Source organism: Calliopsis andreniformis, chromosome 1 (assembly GCF_051401765.1).
Source record: "Calliopsis andreniformis isolate RMS-2024a chromosome 1, iyCalAndr_principal, whole genome shotgun sequence".
NCBI lineage: Eukaryota > Metazoa > Arthropoda > Insecta > Hymenoptera > Andrenidae > Calliopsis > Calliopsis andreniformis.
Window position 1 is genome coordinate 9908305 of NC_135062.1, and position 21536 is coordinate 9929840.

Genomic DNA, 21536 nt, shown 5'->3' on the forward strand with positions numbered 1-21536 from the left:
CGATACTGATATTAAATTTAAAAAGAAGAGAGAACTTATACACATAAAATATATGCGCATTATTTTTATATATCCATAGTATATTATGTTCCCTAATATCTTCTTCACATGTATCTATATTTAAAGTTGCCTCTGTATCATACAAAAATATTAAACGCGCATGATACGCATACACATTCAGACGTACACGTTTACTATGATTAATTTCATTTCTAATATTTTGTTAAATCAGCTGCAAAACTTACGTTCAATATGAATTTTGCCATTTTAATTGTAAAGTGACATAAATTTTGTAAACAAAAGTAATCTTAATTTAAAAATATTCATAAGAAAAATATGGAAGTTAATAGATTAGTCTCGAGTTTATTCAATCATTGTGTTATTTTAAACAGTTACATAATTCTAATACGATGCGCTACGAATTTATTACACTGGAAAATATGTCTTACATATTTAACTATAAATAAATTTATGCGCATAATAAGTAGTATTAATATAAAAATGGATCATTCAGTTCATTTAATTAACTTCATGGTGAGTGAAATATAGGAAACGCACACAAAAGAATGTTTAAAACTTTTTGAAGTGAAATATATGTATCTTTGAAAGGTACTATGTATTCAAGAGATTATATGTATAAAAAGTACATATTATAGATAGAAAATAGAATTGTATATAGATAACGTTTGTTATGGAACATGTAGTCATAGAATTGAAATTTATATTATGTGTGAATGTCTTTTTATTTGATTGTCCTTCCTTGTACAAGGTTTGCCCTTCCTGTATTCGAAAAAATGTTCAAAATTATTCCTAAGAACTGTTGCTGTCAGCATTAGTAGATACGAATTGTACCTCAGAGTTGTAACTAGCAATTTAAATTGTAAATAACTTCTGTATGTTACAAGTTTCAGTAAAAAATATATTTTAAATCCAGAGAGTATGGGGTGATTTAATAGTTTCATTAGTTTAATTTTATTCACATACACATTTCACACATTTGTAAGACATAAATTTATTATTGCAGCATATTGATACATAGATTATTTGTTACAGATACTGTGATACGAATCACACTATTAAGTAATTAAGTGCAACAAGAAGTCTAACATGGTACATAGACTGTTTCACAAACCCTTCAATTCTATATACACATATAACAACTCAAATAAATTGTCAAACTACTTGACAGTATATGTATTTATATATTACATAGATACATCGTCAGAAAACAAATTATAAATCAAACGTTACTGGAAAAATATATTTTTATCCACAATATACTGATCAATTATTTTCATTAATGATAGTTTAAATAATATAAAATGGACGCAATTAAAATATATTAGTAATAAAATAAATATTTGCACGCACCATATATTTGGAATGCTTTTATAATTCTCTTCAGAAATATTTTCAAAAGGCATTAATCATGTAACTGCTAACAAACGACGAACAGGTAAATGCATACATTTACAACAAGAATCACAATAAACTTTTAAAGTAATAGTACATACTAAAGCTCTTATTATACGGATATCCGAGTACCTGAAATACTTATTGCAACTTTAACTTGAGTTCGAAATCCGGATATCCGAACTTAAATTCGAGTATGTCGGATATCTGAACTTGGATTCGAATATTCGTGTATCCGAATCTAGATTTTTTCTCTTATTTAAGAGTCTAGATCCAAATACTTGAATACTCGGATCCAAATTCAAATATCTGAATTACTCGAATGCTCGGGACTCGGACACTTGTAAATCCGAGCAATATTAAAAGCCCTAATACATACACAGCAGATAACTATACAGATATACACTGCATACAAATGTAGGCATGAAGGTACATGTTTACAATAGTAACAATTGATAGAAACATTACTGTCACGAAACAGTTAAAGGAAGCATCTCCTGCAGTTTGCAGAAATAAATTTCTTTTCTACATAAACGAGAAAGATGTACATATTGCCATTGCATTGAACAGAGTTCCCGTAATGTAATTACAATTTGCAAATTACTTTACGGAAAAATGCACTGCAAATATTTAATGCTATTCTCTTTTAACAGAATTTTTACCTTTACTGTTAGTATATCTTTTCCTTTTTACATTTTAACTGTACATCTGTCATATAATCTTTCTCTTTAAATTATGAGATTTCATTAACATTTTTAAACTATATCTGATAAATTAAGAAATGAAAATAATGTGTAATTTAAAAGAGCATAAATGCTGACTATTTGAAAAAGTACTAGTTCTCTTCGATCATTTTATAAAACTGCTTAGGAAAAATAATCGGAAATGTAATCTTTTTACATAAAATACTATAACACAAATGAATGTCATGTTAATAAATAATTCAAATGGTTGGCTTATCATCTTCTACGACACATATTATATTGTATAACAACTTTACCTGATTTTCGTCAATGCATTAACGTTCAACGTGCATGTAAACGCAAATCAGTTGATTAGTTATGTACTGTGTATTATTTTTCAATAAACGACATCTAATTCATTCCTACATAAATAATTACAATATTAAGTTAACTACTTATTACTCTAGACCACCTTCCTCTTCCAATTTCGAAAGGAATTTCGGAACTCTATAGCTTGGTTCTACTTGACGTGCCATGTCTATCAGACATAGTAATTTCTTTATACCAATAAACACACTGTAACAAAAATATAAAAATTATAGATATCATATGTACCATTTACTTAAAACATTTATTTAGTATTTAAAAATATACCGTTTTCCTTGAAGTTTAGCATGCAAAGATGCCATTTCATCTTTACTGAACAAATCCATTTCTTCCAGAACACTCAACAGATGATCAGGCGTCGACAAATTGGGTACATGAAGGAGTGTACTAAATGCTGATAACATTTCCATGTCATCCAACACTTGCCTATTAAGAGTATGTTAATAGTGCTTATTATTTTCTCAAAAATAATAATTTTTTAATAAGAATTTTAAGAAAGTTAAACACTATACCTGCGACTGGTGGTGCAAAGTATCAACAATTTGCGACCACGGGGTGGTTGTTTTTTCAACAGAACTAGAAGTGCCTGTAAGGTCAAGTTTGAATATCGTGGTCCAATAGGACCATAATCTAACAGACGCTCAATATTATCGACCAAGATACAACTAAGTTGTGACCGATATGCATCGTCGAATATCTAGAAAAAGGAAATGTATCGTTTAATTTCTCTTAACTTTACAATTATTCGACAATTATTATAGATAATGTATTTACCTTTCGAATTGAAAGACATTTTGCAGATTCGGTAAAACCAACCATGTCTTCTGGCGTGCAGACTTTGACAAATGGGAAGTCCGAGTTTTTGGCTATTTGAGCAGCAAGAGCTGTCTTTCCGCTGTTTGGTGGTCCTTCCAGGAGAACAGATACAAGACCAGAACCTTCGGTAGAACGAGCCTCTTGAATGTAAAGATTGCCATCGGACAAAATTTCTGCCACTGGTTTGCCCCAGTTAATAATTCCACGTATGAGAAGATGATCCAAAGCTTCTGCACTTGTTCCAAATGCCTAAAATACGTAATAATGGTAAATAATTCTATTAGTACTGTTACAAACTTTTTCATATGACTTACAGGTTTAACATCGTTTTCTAAAGCATGTAGGAAGTCAGTCCTAGACACCATCAGTTTCTCCATTGCAGCAGGATCTACTTCAACTTTGCTAGAAGCTTTAATCAATCTGTTCATAGCAGTACTTTGTGCAGCTCTGACTAAACCTTCTAATTCTGCACCGCTGAAATTTTTTGTTAGCGTAGCTAATTCTTTCAAATCAACGTCGGGTGCTATTTTCTTATAATCTCTCATTCTAGATGTATGAATATTAAGAATTTGGAATCTTCCATGTTCGTCAGGTAAACTGATTTCCATTTGTACCTTTAAATATAAAAAGATTTTGTTAAAGAGTCTCTAGATGTATTCTTTTATAGATAATTGTTATTCATTTAAGATTATTCAACAGTACCTCTAATCTACCAGGTCGTAACAGTGCTTCATCAATCATATCCCTTCTGTTGGTCATACCAATAACAAGAATATTATTTAATTGTTCCACACCATCAATTTTTGCAAGCAATTGATTTACAACAGTATCATGTACTCCAGTATTTCCAGCAACGCTGCCTCGAGATTTACAAATAGCATCGATTTCGTCGAAGATAATGATATGTAATCCACTGTTTGGTCCCAGCTGAAAACCAGATTTTATTTATTAATATTAAGATAATACGTTGCAATGGAATATTTATTAAAAAGGGGACATTTTTTTCTCTGTACCCTCTTTTCTTCATCTTCAGCATCCGCAAATAATCTTCTAATGTTGGCTTCACTTTCTCCGACATATTTATCCAAAATTTGAGGACCGTTGACGATTTTAGGCTCCCTGGCGTTTAACATAGTTCCTATCTGTCGTGCCATTAACGTTTTACCTGTACCTGGTGGGCCATAAAGTAAAATTCCTTTTACATGCTTGCAACCCAACTGAGTAACAATCTCTGGTGGAAAGACACGGGAAGCAAATGCTCGACGGAAGATCGCGCTAAATTCTTTGTCCAGTCCACCAATTCCCATTTTCTGGAAATCCCAATCTGGGTTAATTATCGACTGACGCACGACTTTTCCCTTCGCTTTGCCAACGAGATTCAAACTTGAATTTTCAGCTTTTTCAAACTGAATAACCGTATCGCCCAAACAGCGTCCCATTTGAGTTTTTTTTGGTACTGTATTTTGTCCAGAATTTATCGCAGATAGGTCAGCAGCTTCCAAACTCTTAACCACAAGACCAAGCATCTTCTTGTCCTTGAACGAGAATACCAGCTGCTGACCCACGGTGAATGCCTGACCCGAAAATTGTAATAAGAAATCTTTGGCCATTTCATCGGTATTATATGGTTCCAAAGTGGTTCTAAAATAGATTATATTATGAATTATGTTACAAGTATCACTTTTCTAGATACTATCTGTTATATTCGCTAATATACATACGACTTCTTCTGTAGAAAATCAGCTTCCAATACAATATTGCACAAGCATTCTGTACTTGAAGTTGGATTGAAATGATATGGTCGGACTTCAATTTCCTGATTGAGAGAAATTGTAGCCCATTTTCTTTGGGGCAAGCTAAAGCCCACAGTTCCTCTAGGTACATCATGATGCTTTTTTACAGTAAATACAAAATGATGATTTGGTGCAGTTGTGACCTCAATATGTCTAAAAAATATAATATCATAAATTTTAATACTAAGATATATTCAGTTTAATTATTTTTAATATCATATAACTACATAATAAAATAAACAATTTCCATTAAAAATTCTAAGTAGAAAAATTTTGGGAATTTAAAAGCACTTTCTGTTTTCCTTTTAAAGTAAGATAAAAATAATTAAATAGAAATTAAAGTAATAATTTTTAAGTGCTTTACTCTGTGTACTAAATTTTAAAATAACTATTACTAAAAAACCCAAGAGACAGATATTAAAGAAGGCTTAGTTACAGTTACTTTAAAGCTTCTCTAAAACCCAGGTAGCATAGATATATCCTTTTAATTCTAAAATCCTATTACATAGGTATTGAATCAATCAATCATAAGATGTCTTATTTATACCTGACATCATCTGGGAAATCATCTTTATTAATTATAGCACAGTTGGAGATGCTGAGCTCATCCGTAGGACACTTTACTGCTTTCATCCTCTATGAAAAAATAAATTTTGTTACTCGAGAATCGATTAACCCCTACCGAATACGTGTTACAAGTTTCAAAGTGAAAAGTATTGATGAAACTTGAAATAAGGAGGGGGTAGTCATAAATAATTATCGCTAGAAGTCATTTGAATAAAATTTCTTTTATGCATATCTCTCTGAATACGTATGACATAAGACAGAATGAGGTAAAAGTGACTTTTTTTATTCAGACTTACCATAGCTGACATCTTTTTTGACAGGATCTTGTAGACACGGGCCCCTACGAGTATGGAACCTGCAATGCAGGATACGAGTCTGTCAGTATAGCCAATAGTAGAAACCTAACGCCACATTCTAGGAATTTTTTTTTGTTGAATCTCAGTGTAGCCACCATTTAGTAATATTAATATGGATATGTAAATTAGAACAAAAATTGAGACTGCTACATAAATAAAAAATATGTTTCAGTTGATAAGTATCTTGCCTAAGCAAAAACATATTGCTGTAGTAATAAAATTGGATTGGCAAAAATTAGTAAAAGTTTTCAAATCTCTTTTGTTTCAAAACTCGCGCTAATTAAAGTTCCATGAACACCAATCCACTCTTGTTCAAATTTCCAAAATTTTGTCATAAAATAACATTTATTCATATTTGATTGGAAAATGTTTCTATAACTTTTCATATTCTTCAAGATAATTTTTACTTGTCTCTTTTGATGGCAATGGCAAATTTTTGTATTGAATACAAAACTATTGGAAAAGAAGTATGTAGTGATTGAGTTGGCAGTTACAGAAATACCCTAAAAAATTTATCAAATTCATTCAAATATTCTTATCACATACTTATGTACATTTTTACTTGCTGGACACAAGCGAATAAACGAAAATTGTTTCCTTCAATTGTTTATATTTAAAACAAGTTTCTTAAAATTCTATTTAAATCGAAGATAGAACTGATTCAATTTAATGATGAGAATCAGCCTTATCCATGTTATCGTCATGCTCACTCATAAAGAATGAAATACTATACCAAACACTGTGTCACAGGTGATTGTGAAATAAGAATGTAAACAAAAACACTTACTATAGTTATTAACAAAAAAAAGAAATATATCTTATAAGAAGAACTTTAATTCAGTCGACTTAATGTAAAACCAAATGGCTGGAGAAAGAAGTATTCTTAGTTTACGATTTAATCAAGACCAAGGTGACTGTTGATAATAAATTTGACTGTTGAGCTATTAACAATTACGACGAAGTTTATGAATATTCTTAATTATGTCGTTCTTGCATCATTTTGTATTTCTAACTAGGTTAAACATCGATAAAAAATAATGTCTAACAGTAGCTTATATGCTTAATTTTAGAAGTAAAATTGTAGACAAAAAAGACTTAAAAACACAAGAATACAAAGAAAGATGTATAATTATCATAAATTAATATGTGAACTTAATTAGTAAAAAGTCAAAGTAGTGTGATAAATATTAATCCATTATGATTTCTTTCATGACTTTTGTTATTTGATAGATAATGTATATTCAACTTACATTCTTTTAGGATGTTTTACATGTTGTATGGAATCTGGTCTAAGAGTTTATAATGTAGAGCCATTAGTTGAGAAAGCACATTTGGAGAATGACATAATGGGAAGTATAGGCATCGCAGAGATGCTTTGGAGAACAAATATTATTGCAATAGTAGGGGGTGGCACAAGACCAAAGTTTGCAGAAAATACAGTACTTGTTTACGATGATTTATCTAAGAAGTTTGTAATGGAAGTCACATTTACCAGTCCCATTAAAGCTGTTAGATTACGTAGAGACAAGTAAGTTCACTGATAAAATTCATTTATATTTGTGGTGCATATCAATGATGCATTTACTTACTTAGGAATAATTTTAAAAAACAGAATGGTAGTAGCACTTCAACGTGAGATACATGTATTCTCATTTCCTATGCCAACACGAAGATTATTAACACTAGAAACAAGAGATAATCCAAAAGGATTGATCGAAGTTGCTACTTTAGCTACTGCACAGAAGCAACTTCTTGCTTTTCCTGGCCATAAACAGGGTAGTGTACAACTAATTGATCTTGGTGCTACAGAAGCTGGAAGTTCCAGTGCTCCTGCAACTCTTACAGCACATCAGGTATATATACATCTACAGGAATTTGAACAATGATAATTAGACTGTGAATTTTCATACAAATTTCTATTTTCATAAGAGCAGATAGATTAAAATCTATCTTGATGTAGAATACATCTGTACTTTTTTTGCACATTGAAATTTCTCATAAATGCATAAAGATCCACAGTCTAGTGATAATGTTATTCTCTGTTACTTTAATATCTTATATATGCAAACCATATTGTCAGGGTGCGTTAGCTTGTCTTGCAGTTAACAGTAGTGGAACTATGATTGCAACTGCTTCCACACAGGGTACATTAGTTAGAGTGTGGGATAGTATACGTAGACATTTATTAGTAGAACTAAGAAGAGGTGCTGACCCAGCTACACTTTATTGGTAAATATAAACTTCAATTGTTTAAATACTTCTTTTAGAGCATTTTCAAACTTTAATTTGAACATGTAATAATTTTATCTACTGTTTGTTTCAGCATTACATTTAGTAGGGACTCAGAATTTCTATGCGCTTCTAGTGACAAAGGAACTGTGCATATATTTGCATTGAAAGACACACAATTGAATCGTAGATCTACGTATGTAAATAGAGTTCAAACTTTGAATTTGTACAGGGAATGGATTAATGAAATTAATAATTAATTTCTTTATAGTTTCTCAAAAATGGGATTTTTGGGAAATTATGTTGAAAGTCAATGGGCATTGGCTACTTTCACTGTACCACCAGAATGTGCTTGTGTGTGTGCATTTGGTACTAGGAGTTCTGTTATAGGTACTTAACATACAATTCAACACACGAATAATTAGTGCAACATAAAATATTTATACATTATATATACTTATAATTTTACAGCTATTTGTATGGATGGAACTTTTCATAAGTATGTTTTTACTGCCGACGGAAATTGCAATCGTGAAGCATTCGATGTCTTCCTAGATGTATGTGATCATGATGACTTTTAACAGAAATTGTATATTATGTTCATAAGATTTATGCCTGTAGGAGAGTTTCTAGTCACATTAAGTAAGAAACTTCTTGCAGCACAACTTCTGTACAACTATGTAATTATATTAACAATTGTAAAAAGAGTACAAGTCACTATGTTTATTGATTTTTTAATATAATACGCTGTATGTTCATTAGCTTGTTTTATATGCACAAACCTTTAGTGACTTATGCCCTTTCCACAAATAGCGGTCCAACTATAGTGTAGAATAATAAAAATATATTTTATATGATACATATCTTCTAGTTAGTCTTCTGTTAAACTCATTTTTCTAGATCCAACTGTATCTCTGGATGTTTTTCTGCTATTTGCTCCCTTATTTTCTCTAAAATAATTACAATTTTTATAATTTATGTACATGAAATGTTAAATGAAAAAGACTGACATCAATATAGATATAATTATACATACTATATGGCTCTGGATTTAACATAGGGCTTATCATTGTGAAATAACACTGTAGTCCTACAAGTCCTATAAAACTTCCAATAAATATACCGAATCGCCATCCTTTTAACTGACGACGCATTGCTGAAAAACAAAGAAGTAAAATAAGAAAACCTTATCACGTATTGTTGTCAAAAAATATTTACAGACTTGTAGATTGCATAGAAATAAAATCTAATATGTGATATAAAATTATGTAAAGTTTACGAATAAACAAAACAAATCACATATAGCGTAAATTTTCATTTTAATTTTACTTGCATAATATTATTAATATTTTGTAGCTAACAGTTCCTAATTCATAGAGACTTAATCTAAATTTGTTTTTTATATTACGTCCAATTACAGTCACACATAGGTACAATTTTTATTTAATACAGAAATTTCTTGTTTAATATTTAAAGCAAAAGGTTAACTGCAGACTGCAGACGACGATTCCATGCATACATGTGTGTGTGTATGATACATTTTACATGTGTATAATACATAAATCTATCACTAGATGGCTTATAAGATTTAATCTTTCTCGTTGGTTCTTGCTAACTCGAATTTTCCTATATATACAAGAATTGAAAGAGTGCAAGTGTACTTGCTTCGGCAGTACATATACTAAAATTGGAACGATACAGAGAAGATTAGCATGGCCCCTGCGCAAGGATGACACGCAAAATCGTGAAGCGTTCCACATTTTTTGCTACTTTTGCACCTCAAACATTTTTCCTACCCTAATACAACAATAACTTTACATACTCTCAAATGTCAAACATCAACTTTTAAGTCTATAAGCAGAGAAAAATGTCAAGAAAATAGTCTTGAGTGATTTCAATCAATTTTTTCCATTATTTCAGGATAAAAGGATACATATAAAAGTTAAATATTGCGAATAAATTATATCCTTCTAATTAAATGAAAAGTCGTAACAATGTAATAAATTTCTATATTTCACGAAACAAATTACAACAGCAAAGTTTGATTGAAAATTTTTGAGACATCCAGTATAGACGAAACCAACCTATCTATCGATGCGATATGTGAGAAACCCTGTGTTTTGAAACGTGCAAGTTGTTGCTTGAATTTTTGATAATGGAGAGCACATAATTGATTGAATTTCGATTTAACATCGCGAGAAATCGAAATGTTACTGTTAGAAACTGTGTTTAGAAAGATTACGAAAATTCGCGATTGGAACTAATGTACTCCAGAATTGCTTAAGTACCGGCTACACATTCCACAAATAAGTTGCCTACTAAATAAATGAATGATTCTTAAACTATTAGAAAAATGTCGATACAATGGTTATCAAATTATATTTTAGCCGGTACTATTAGATTTCTTTTAATGAACTCTGAATACCAAAAAGTCATCAGCGATCGTGTAGAAGTGTCTACTGCATTGAATTCCTGGAAAAGAGGTTAAGATATATATGTCATTTTTTTGTTTTTAATAAAAGTAAAGCTGACTTGTTGTCAGTATTATGACAAAGTTGACAGAAATAACTGCATATATGCAATATAATAATATAATTAATGATGATCATGATAATATATTAATTTTATTTATAGAAAAGGTTACTTAATATTTTAATTCTTATTTATTTTCAGTGACTGAAGGTGTGCATTTATATAATTTTGGCATTGATCCTTATATGGGCGATTTATTTCATGAAACACCTATTGGTTTGTACATATTTGATCTCATACAACACCATTTGCCTCGTTGGCTTTTGTTCGTCTTGTTTATCTTCACCGATTTGTTGACTGCTCTACTTCTTGCGTTTACAGCAAAACAATATGCAACTGAATTGGTTAGTTTAATTTTGTACAGGATATTAAATCTACGTATTAAAAGTGGAGTAATGTTATTTAATGTTGATTACAGACTTCTAAAAAGGAAGGAAAGTGCAATGAAAATGAAGAGAATAATGATGATAGTTCTATAATATCCACATCCATGATGTATGTCTCAGCAGGATATTTATTTAATCCTTATATAATATTAAACTGTGTTGGACATACAACAACTGTATTTACAAATTTATTGTACTCTATAGCATTGTTATCAATGACAAAATCTTCCATATTTTGGAGTTGTTTGTCAATTTCATTATTAACATTACAAGGACTTTATCCTGTTTCACTAATGGTACCAGCTAGTATTTATATTGCTCGTTCTAAGAGTACAAAGCAGAGAATAAATGCTATAATTTTCGTTGCGGCAGTATTTGCGAGCATATTAACAGCTCTATTTTGTATTTCCTATTATATCATGGGAAGTTGGTCATTCGTTTGGAGTACAATTGGTTTTATCTTAACAGTCCCTGATCTACGGCCAAACATAGGACTGTATTGGTACTTTTTTACAGAAATGTTTGAGCATTTTAGGTGGCTCTTTATTGCTTCTTTCCAAATAAACGTCGGCTTATTGTACATAGTACCATTAGCATTAAGGTTGCGACATGATCCAATGCTGTTAGCATTTTCTTATTTAGCAATTGCTGCCATATTTAAGTCATATCCTTGCATAGGAGATGTTGGATTCTATATGTCTCTCCTGCCACTTTGGAAACATTTATTTCAATGTAAGTTTTTAATGCAAACAATGTTATTTTCCCTTTGTTTATTATGTATAAAATATATTATGAGCATTTTTTCGTTTCTAGATACTAACCAAGGATTCACTGTGGGCTGTTTCATGTTATTTTGTACAATTTTTGCTCCCACTGTTTGGTACCAATGGATATACTCCAGATCAGCAAACGCAAATTTCTACTTTGGAGTGACATTGGCATTTGCTATAGCACAAATATTTCTGTTAACAGATATTCTTTTCGCAAGTGTAAAACATGAATTTGCTATACGTCACGGTATTAACAAGGATGTTACTGGTAGTAAGGCAAAATTACTTTTAGAATAAAGTTGTACCTTACAAAGTTTAGCATTAAAATTGTTTACTAATGTTCCAAGAGTTATACTTTTGCTTCAGAAACATGAATTCCAATTTTTCTATTTATGAATAACTTCTGTTTACAATAAAAGAGTAATCAGTTGCAATTTTGTTTCATTTTAATTCTTTATTTTCAAGAGTTAATGTTACAAAAAAATTTCATTAGTAAAATATTTTGTAAAATAAATCTGCAATAATTTTTGTTAAGAAAATAACTCTATCCTCGTAAAACGTGCTACTATCTCGTCATAAAAAGATAGCACACATTTTACTACATTTTATATAATTAAATTTAATACTTTATTCTCTCACTATTCTTCTTTTCTTTGACTTATTTTCATAAACTCATTGATGATACATGATGCTATATAATAAATTTCTCTATTGTACATTGAAGATTTTCTTCGTACATTGTCTATGTACATAATTATTCTGGAATAATACTGTATGCATTATTTTCCACACAATAATCCCACAAGGCTTTCCAAAACTCAGATTTACAAAGAATCGGTGGGTTTCCTATTATGAGAAGGAAAGTTCTTGCTCTTGTTACAGCAACATTAAATCTCTAAAAAATGATTTTATTCTTATATTTTGAAATTATTAAACTAATAATGATGAATATATTTTATTACATGTAAGTTCATACCCTTGGATTAGATAAGAAACCAATGTGTTCTTTGCCTTCATGTTCAAAGGATTTAGATCTCACAGTTGTTAAGATCATAATCTCTCTTTCTTGTCCTTGAAATGTCTCTACTGTTCCAACAGTTACACCATTTAATCTATATTTATTTAGATCTTTTTCAATCATAATTCTTTGTTGTTTGAACGGTGTTACAACGCCAATATCTTTTCCCTGAATTTTATGTGCACCAAATTTGGTACGCATCAATGTTCTTATACAATGCACCACAACCGAGATTTCATTTATATTATAAATACTAAAAAATATCTTTTTTAAGTTACAGAATTGATTCTTTAATATATTTTAAGTTAAACGATAATTACCTTTTGTTTGGTACTCTTACTTCCTCACCTTTAACTCCTAAAAACAGTATAGGAAACGTTTTATTTAGCATTATTGGCCAATTTAAAGCCAATTTTTTTATATCTGATTTGCTATAACATAATAATTCATTCTCATAAAATAAATGATTAGGTACATGGAAAATAGGTTCTTGACTTCTATAATTGCGAATCAGTTTCGTTATATAACGTGGATTGTACTTATTTTCCACTTTTTGATATGGCTCACATTCCATTAATCTTTCCAAAAGTGACTTTCCTGAAAGTATATACAAAACTTCTGTAAAATTACGAAAGTATTTATTTAGATTCAACTTCGAAAAATTTGAAATTGTGTTCACCCAGCAAATGTTCAATCAGTTTACATCGAACTATGGGTCCTAGTTGATGGGGATCGCCAGCAATAACAATTTGAGCATGCAACGTTCCTTTAGTTTTATTTGATGAACACAGTGTAAATGGAATTAACGATACCAATTCCATACTTTGGCTTGCTTCATCAATAAATATATATGAAAAGTGATCAGGTAATAAATTCAGCTTTGCTAGTCTGTAATACATTGCAAGCAGTATCAAGTAATTGTTATAAAAACAGTAATTTATAAATTAAAACAATATTAAAATATACCTTGTGCATGTCACTAGTGTAGTAATAACAATCTTTTTTAAAATAAAAATTTCCTTTGGCAGAAATAGAACTACGTTATCAACAAAATTTGAACTAGGACTGATATCTTTATCCAAATCCTCCCTGCACATATGTGTAAATATAAAAAAAGAAAATAAATCAATACTGATTTGAGAAAAAAAATTATCTTACCATCGTTTAGATGGTGCATACATTCGAAATACATCTTTACAAGGAAGTTTTGTTAACAATCTTTTTGCAATTTCATCTGCTGCTGCATTAGAAGATGAACATACCAAAATATGTTTGCATTTGTATTGATTTCTAATCTATAGAATAATATAAATTGTTAAATAATACACTAAGACTGAATTAAAATTTTCTTTCTAAATAAACGTAATATTTTATACTTGACAAATGGCTTCAACTAATGTTGTTGTTTTTCCGGTACCAGGTGGACCAAATAATATGTAGGGTGCAGGATATGCTGAATTATTTAATATATTAATTACTGCTTGTTTCTGTTCTGGATTTTCTGCCACATTTGTATGAATCCAATTTAAGTTACTATAACATAAAAAATTGGAAAGTATAATACAGATACAAAAGTATGAATAAAAAACAATTATTTATCCTCCATGAAACTTACTCTTGTGGTGCTTTATAATGATTTGTATTTATTTTTGGATAAATTGATTGGACTAAATGATGTTCATGTATAATGTGCAAAACATAATGTAAACACTTAATTGGCCAACGTGAAGTAGAAAAATTAACATTAACTGTACAATTCAACAGTTTTTTCCTATAGTCCCTACATAAGTTTACAATTTATTATCACTGACTGTAATTCTTGCATTTCATTTTTTAAACTCTAAAACTTCTCTATACTTACGGTTTGAATAATGCTAGGAATATGTTTTTCCCTTCAATATCTACAATTTTACAAAAGTAATTTTGTTTTGAATTTGTATTCTGAAGTATGACTGTATCGCCAATCATAACAAATGGATCATCTTCATCTAATGTATTTACAGTAATAACAAATTTGTCAGAAACTTCTCTAAGCTTTTGATTTGTTAAATTATGTCTTGCTGCAATTACTTTAAGTTCATAATCTTCCATGTATAACAAAATCTTAAATAATATCGTATAATACTCAGGTGGTATAGTTTTTACATTTTTAAGAGTACTAATACACTCCATATATCTTTTACGTAAGAATTCATTTCTAGGACAGTCTAATGGACAATTTTGTAAAGCTTTATATAAACTAAAAGGCAGATTGAAATTTTGCAATGTTAATAATTTGGCTGTACCAAAACTAGTACAGTGTCTGCAACAGAAAAGTACATTAGATATTAATTGGAAGAATTATAAAATTATTTTACTTACGTGCTTTGTCCAATAACTGGTCTTTGTCTAACTCTGAGTTTTATATTACTTGCCATTGCTAAAAAATACAATAATTTTAAAAAATGCAATACAATGATACTTGTTCAATAACTAATGTTATAGTTTCACGAGATGAACATAAATACCTCTTACAAAAGATTATTTAAGTAATTTTTCTACTTTTCTGATAAGCTGTTATTCATAGATAAAATTATTACTTGTATACGTTTGCAATCTTTTTAAAGTTTAAAAGCAGTAGTCAGTAAACAGTAATAAATAAAATAATCTTCCGCTCCAGTCCACTCCTTTCTAATTGTAAAACGCAACAATAACAAGTTACGCATATTTCAAGTCTTAAGAATTTGTAGGATTCAGTAGAATTTTTGGGCCTACACAAAGCTAACAGTTTAGCCATCCTCGGTCACCGCTAAAAGAAAAAAGCTCAACATATTATATAACTTGGTAAATATTCAACGCATATTTACGTAGTGTATGTATTCAATAGTATGTGTGCAGTATATGAATACAGTTAAACATAATATAAACAAGATCTATACGATAACAATAACTACTTTAATTAACAATTGTCACATTTATTCATAATTTATTGTATAGTAATTTATTTTATAGTATTGGTATGTTTAATACGGGAGTTTTTTGGAAATCTTCATTTATTCATGTGATGAAATAGAGCAAATTTAATATAAAAATCATGATATATAATTTCATATGTGTCAAACAAAAACGGAAGCTTAAAAGGAAGATTGATTTAGCTGAAATATGGTAATTTAGCAAGTATAAAAAGCATACCGTTAAACATTTCGAAATATTCTACAATTTGAATTTCTACTGTAATTGCTACAGTAATGTGTGATATCGTGATCAAAAATTTGTAACTTAATATACATATATTGTACTAATAAAGTGAAATGGATTAAAAATTTCCCGCTCTCATTTTACTTTTAGCATATATCATTGGAGGCGTTGTAAAATGTATCGTTAAACTAGGGGAGTTACTTATCTATAGAGTACTATCACTTATCTAATCTATGATATTTTATTCTCCGTTTGCGAATGACAATGTGACGTCGTCCATGTGACGTCGATATTGGCTTTACTGTTCATTACTGTATCGCATGGTGTATATTTAACGATTTCATTGTGATAGAAAATGGTAACACTATATTTCTTGATGATAAGAATATATTAATTTGTAAGTGTAGACCATGTGAAATATAAATGGTACTGTAAGTCGTCATAGTAGATACCTAGATTTCGATTCTAAGTAGTCCGTCAATTTTTATTCGATGTTATTATTTACATCTGTTATCTATCGTTATCTTCTTTTTTAAGTTAAATCGATGATAAAGTCTTTCATGCTATTTTATATTGTCGTGTACTCTTATACCAGTTAATTTACAGAAAACAGAAAAATATGTTTACAATGAATTGACTGTTTAGCTTATAGTTTTATTGTAATAGCTCAAATAAGACATGTATAACTTGTTCACAGATTTCTTATGGTTTTGGCAAAAATGACGGAATCAATAGATAATTCCATAGACAAGATTGATGTAATCCTTTCCAGGCAAGGCTTGCTGTATCAGGAAGAGAATCTGGATTATGTACTTTGCAAACCTAAGCTAATTCCGTTGAAGTCAGTTACATTAGAAAAATTAGAGAAAATGCAAAGGGATGCTGAGCTAAAGATCAAGGAAGCTTCGGAAGGAGAGAACGAAACTAGCCATAATAAGTGAAATGTAAAAATTGATAGAAAGACATGTAATAGTCTCAAAAGTTGTGCAATAAGATTAAAGACAACCAAAATGATTCTTGGAGCCTTCTTGACACAGATTGTAGTAGCCTTTTGTCTTACTGCAACATTGTTGTATAAATATGGGAATATTTATCGACATCATATCATTGTTACAATCTCTGTGCTCATAGCATGGTACTTTTCACTATTAATAATATTTATATTACCTCTAGATGTTTCATCTGTAAGTAAATACAAACAAATAAGTGGTATTGTATGAAACAATACATGATACATAAGTCAATAATCAATATATTTTCTTGCAGACTCTTTTCAGACAATGTAATGAGCAAAATATTCATAATACCAGTAAGGTAAACTCTGATGGCACCACAGCAATACCCTTTCATATGTGCGAGGAACCTTGGCCTAATGTACCAGAATATGTATTTCCAAATTTGTGGAGAATTGTATATTGGACTTCACAATGCTTAACGTGGTTAATACTCCCGCTTATGCAGTCTTATATCAAAGCAGGAGATTTCACTGTTCAAGGAAAATTGAAGTCTGCTTTAATCGATAATGCTATATATTATGGGAGTTATTTGTTCATATGTGGCATTCTTTTAATATACATAGCATTAAAGCCTGGATTAGATCTTGATGGGTAAGTATATGTTAGTAAGTTGAATTATATCAATTTATCTTATATTTCATACATTTTATAGTCAGAAGCTAAAAGCTATAGCATCATCAGCATCAAATACGTGGGGTCTGTTTCTGTTGGTATTACTGCTTGGATATGCACTTGTAGAAGTTCCCCGTGGATTATGGAATGCTAGCAAACCTGGGTATACCTTAAACTACAGCTACTTTAAAGTTGCTAAGTTAAGTTTAGACAAATGTGAAGCAGAAGAAACAGTAGACGATATACTTGAGGTAATAATACTTTGTGCAAGTTGTCTATGGAAAGTATTTCTATTTTATTTAATAAGAACTTTGTTATTTAGTCTTTGCAAGCTGCTACAGTATCTATTAGGCCAGGACATCCTTCTCATTGTAACTTGGAGACAATTTTTCAAAAAATTCCTGCAGAACTGAGAGACAGGATGAATAGAAGACAGTTACCAGATGATACACCAACTGATACACCATCTGAAAAATCTTTAATCCGTCTACACAGACAAGTTTGTTATTAATGAGGCACACTAACTTGTTAGATAAATATTTGTGTGAATAATAATTTATTTTTTTTTTTATTTAGACAATAAAAGCATTGCAAACTTTGCAACGTATAGAAACTCAGTGGGGAATTTTGGTTGATAAAATAATTGATTTAGAAGATATAGCAAAGAATCAAGTGAGTCATGATAGAAGATTTAAACCTATGTTCCCTGTACATCATTCATTTCCTCTCCGTGTTGTGTACAACCCAGTTATTGGTAAGTATCGAGTCTTAATGGATGTAAAAGAATATAGATTTGTCTGTTACTTATTAAAAATTTTCAGAATGGTATTGGAAATGCATTATAAAAAGTTATGTTCAGAAGGTAGCAGCTGTTCTTGCTGGCTGTCTTTCAGTAGCTGTTGTATGGTCAGAAGTAACATTTTTTAATAAATCTCCTGTATTGTCATTGTTTGCCCAGTTTGTAAATTTAGCTAAGAACAATTACGATTATTTTACAATCGAGGTGAGAATGTATGATCTTATTTAATATTAATGAACACTCTTTCTGTTTACTTGAGAGTCGAAATATTTTTTTCCAGTTATTGTCTATGCTTATAATTGCATACCTCTGTTATTGCGCTTATTCAACTGTTTTAAAAATTCGTGTCTTGAATTTGTACTATCTGGCACCACATCATCAAACTAATGAATATAGTTTAATATTCAGTGGTATGATGTTATGCCGTCTTACACCACCCATGTGTTTAAACTTCCTGGGTCTGATTCACATGGATTCACATATTATAAAAACTCACATACTAGAAACCCATTATACTCAGGTAAAGATGTCAATAACAAATAACTGTTAGATTTTTGCAAGCTGTATTACATATTCTGTAATTTATTTACTCAGGTAATGGGTCACATGGATGTTATTTCTATTATATCCGATGGATTTAATGTGTACTTTCCAATGGCTATTTTGGCATTTTGTTTAGCAACATATTTTAGTGTAGGAAGTAGATTACTCTCTATGCTTGGTTTCCAACAATTCCTCGATGATGATGAATTCACAACAGATCTTGTTGAAGAAGGTCGAGAATTAATACAAATAGGTAAAATCAAATTTGTATTAACATTGTATTGTTACATTTATTTATCACTTACGTGTTCTATGTTTAGAGAGACGCAAGCGACAAAGAACAGAGGACTCAATGTGTAGAAGACGTGAATTCCAAGAAAGATTCAGCAGCTCTACAAGTGCGACTTGCTATAGAGCATCTCGGCAAAACGCTGATACAGGTTCATAGCATTCATTATGGGATAGTAAAAATCTCTGTGCTCATGAATGTGTGATTAATTAAGTCTCATACATTACAGTGCGACCTCTGAAGCGGGACGAGTCAGTAGAATCAGCTAGAGCTGGTTTATTACGTGACTTTGATCCTGCTGATTATTATATTGGCATGACGTCAAGTGCCAATAGCTATGGTGCAAATAATACTTATGATAGGGATTATCAGGTAGATGATTTTTATGAAGAACGCGTAGATAATGTAAGAACATTCACTACAAATACAAATCGTGTAGGACCTCCGCCGAGAGGATTATTTGATGATATTTAATGAAAATCTATAATAGTGTTTAGTTTTCATCACAGCAATGGATTACCGAACAAGTAAGCTATGTACTTTTAGTAAATAATAGAGCTTTGTTTTTTAAAGCAATGGTTGTGAATATAATTGAATTTTGCAGTAGAAAAATGAATACCATATAAAGTCGTATCATTAGTGTAGTATCAACTGAGACATGAATTAAATATTTTGATCTGAAGTATCTTATCTTAAAGCTTATCATCAAATCCTTAGGAAAATAAAAATTGCATGTATACGTAGAATACGTACGTGTACGTTATCGTCAAAGTTGTCGCGAGTTTGGTTTATTTTATGCACATTTGTATATTTGTATTTTTGACAAACTTTTACATTTGATAAGCTAATATACACAGTAACTGTGTACGAATTGAAAGATAATAGAAATAGTTCTATTAATCTATTGTAAAATATTATTAAAATTTCATACAGTATTTGATATATTTTTAACAGCGTATGCGTAGCATATCTAGGTAAACATAAAGTAGTGAACAAGTCAAAAATATTATAACAAAATTACAGAAATTAAAGATTCAAGTAAACTTTAAACGCTATTTCTCTAGATCTTTCCTTCGGTTTTAGGCAATATTTAAAATTCTCTGTATAGTATTCTGTATAAATTTTTGAAAATGTAGACAAATAAACATTGCGTAAATCATAATAAAACAAGAAAGATAAAGAAACCATGATTTTAGATATTTACATGTACTTTTGTAATTTACATTTTGAAAAGATAGAAGCCATTTATACATACATTATGTTTAGAACGATTAACTATCATTATATAGATATACATCAGTTGGTACTTATTCTTATTAAAATATTGAAATGTCACGACATCAGTACAAAACAATTTACATATTATATGATTATGTTGCATATGGAGGATATTATGTATTTAAATATTTATAGTAATCTCAAAAGAAATATTTATCCTTGTTATGAATGTTAACATTCAATGTTGCTTCGATGAATTTTTAACAAGCTATTTATTTGTGTATTCATATTTATTTAACGTTGTATATTCTTAGCAATGTTTCAGATCTAAACGGAATTTTATTTAATTTAGTACTGGTAGAATATTTTATTAAAATAGCGAGTAGCTTTTTATATATTATTTTGTATCCTATAGTAGGCATAATGAAAAGAAAAACAAGGAGCTTAAAAAGGGAAGACATCAGTAATAATTGCTGTATTATGCATAATGATGTTATGTATACCAATTTTATTGCAAGTAATGGTACAGATACGAAGACAGTTAAGAAAATATATGTTTAATATATACGTGCAATATTCATGGTATCTGCTAATAAATATTTAATGTATTAACAAATAGAGAGTAATAAATTTTAACAACCTTTTTCAATTAGATTCAAAACATGCTTTTTAAGATTACATTTATCCAATTACATTGCCTGTCTTTACAATATTAAAAATATATAAACAAGATGTGTGTTTAATTATTGTATGTTAATTTTTTTTGTATATTTTTGTACTGTTACATTTCTAGTAAAATTGTAGGAACACATTTTTTATATATATATATAACTTACACGATTATGCTGAAGTCAGAACAGAAACTTCACTTTAAATTATATTAACAAATTCTAATCAATTACTAAAATAGTTATAATAGGCAGTACAATAGT

At 29.9% G+C, this 21536-nt stretch overlaps 7 protein-coding genes and 1 non-coding gene across 10 annotated transcripts; 5 read left to right on the forward strand and 3 right to left on the reverse strand.

Annotated features, from left to right (window-relative positions):
• Nucleotides 1–983: 983 nt before the first annotated feature.
• On the reverse strand, nt 984–6146 carry LOC143188306 (vesicle-fusing ATPase 1). Its single transcript, XM_076392508.1, has 10 exons — nt 5956–6146; nt 5640–5728; nt 5021–5245; nt 4313–4940; nt 4002–4226; nt 3614–3913; nt 3258–3548; nt 2996–3180; nt 2751–2909; nt 984–2672 (listed from the first exon to the last, which is right to left on the reverse strand). The coding sequence occupies exons 1-10, from the start codon at nt 5965–5967 to the stop codon at nt 2555–2557; spliced, it is 2232 nt and encodes a 743-aa protein (XP_076248623.1). The 5' UTR covers nt 5968–6146; the 3' UTR covers nt 984–2554.
• Nucleotides 6147–6722: 576 nt separating this feature from the next.
• Nucleotides 6723–9109, forward strand: LOC143188158 (WD repeat domain phosphoinositide-interacting protein 4). Its single transcript, XM_076392243.1, has 7 exons — nt 6723–6925; nt 7276–7543; nt 7628–7868; nt 8096–8244; nt 8339–8440; nt 8516–8634; nt 8716–9109. Exons 1-7 carry the CDS (start codon nt 6877–6879, stop codon nt 8823–8825), a joined length of 1038 nt encoding a protein of 345 aa, XP_076248358.1. The 5' UTR covers nt 6723–6876; the 3' UTR covers nt 8826–9109.
• Nucleotides 8666–9762, reverse strand: LOC143188165 (uncharacterized). The gene is made up of 3 exons (XM_076392254.1): nt 9574–9762; nt 9281–9400; nt 8666–9194 (listed from the first exon to the last, which is right to left on the reverse strand). Exons 2-3 carry the CDS (start codon nt 9396–9398, stop codon nt 9133–9135), a joined length of 180 nt encoding a protein of 59 aa, XP_076248369.1. The 5' UTR covers nt 9399–9400; nt 9574–9762; the 3' UTR covers nt 8666–9132.
• A 139-nt stretch (nt 9763–9901) lies between these two features.
• LOC143183394 (U6 spliceosomal RNA) lies at nt 9902–10008 on the forward strand. The gene has a single exon (XR_013002594.1). It is a non-coding gene; the product is annotated as a U6 spliceosomal RNA (small nuclear RNA).
• On the forward strand, nt 9943–12250 carry Pig-u (phosphatidylinositol glycan anchor biosynthesis class U). The gene is made up of 4 exons (XM_076378715.1): nt 9943–10727; nt 10918–11120; nt 11195–11894; nt 11976–12250. Exons 1-4 carry the CDS (start codon nt 10598–10600, stop codon nt 12227–12229), a joined length of 1287 nt encoding a protein of 428 aa, XP_076234830.1. The 5' UTR covers nt 9943–10597; the 3' UTR covers nt 12230–12250.
• A 211-nt stretch (nt 12251–12461) lies between these two features.
• On the reverse strand, nt 12462–15716 carry LOC143179455 (putative helicase mov-10-B.1). Its single transcript, XM_076378702.1, has 11 exons — nt 15458–15716; nt 15312–15369; nt 14812–15252; nt 14566–14730; nt 14327–14483; nt 14109–14245; nt 13917–14039; nt 13630–13838; nt 13271–13547; nt 12909–13203; nt 12462–12827 (listed from the first exon to the last, which is right to left on the reverse strand). The coding sequence occupies exons 2-11, from the start codon at nt 15365–15367 to the stop codon at nt 12687–12689; spliced, it is 2001 nt and encodes a 666-aa protein (XP_076234817.1). The 5' UTR covers nt 15368–15369; nt 15458–15716; the 3' UTR covers nt 12462–12686.
• A 695-nt stretch (nt 15717–16411) lies between these two features.
• On the forward strand, nt 16412–17068 carry Bbip1 (BBSome interacting protein 1). 3 transcript variants are annotated; one of them, XM_076379075.1, is made up of 2 exons: nt 16412–16524; nt 16825–17068. In XM_076379075.1, the coding sequence occupies exon 2, from the start codon at nt 16832–16834 to the stop codon at nt 17066–17068; it is 237 nt and encodes a 78-aa protein (XP_076235190.1). In that variant the 5' UTR covers nt 16412–16524; nt 16825–16831. The 3 variants fall into 3 exon arrangements, with proteins under 3 accessions (XP_076235190.1, XP_076235182.1, XP_076235173.1); XM_076379067.1 differs by having other exon boundaries at nt 16414–16485; XM_076379058.1 differs by having other exon boundaries at nt 16436–16553.
• A 69-nt stretch (nt 17069–17137) lies between these two features.
• On the forward strand, nt 17138–20570 carry LOC143179722 (LMBR1 domain-containing protein 2 homolog). Its single transcript, XM_076379047.1, has 10 exons — nt 17138–17311; nt 17394–17734; nt 17796–18006; nt 18078–18254; nt 18332–18509; nt 18577–18758; nt 18835–19074; nt 19149–19350; nt 19418–19537; nt 19616–20570. Exons 1-10 carry the CDS (start codon nt 17138–17140, stop codon nt 19858–19860), a joined length of 2070 nt encoding a protein of 689 aa, XP_076235162.1. The 3' UTR covers nt 19861–20570.
• The last annotated feature ends 966 nt before the right edge of the window (nt 20571–21536 follow it).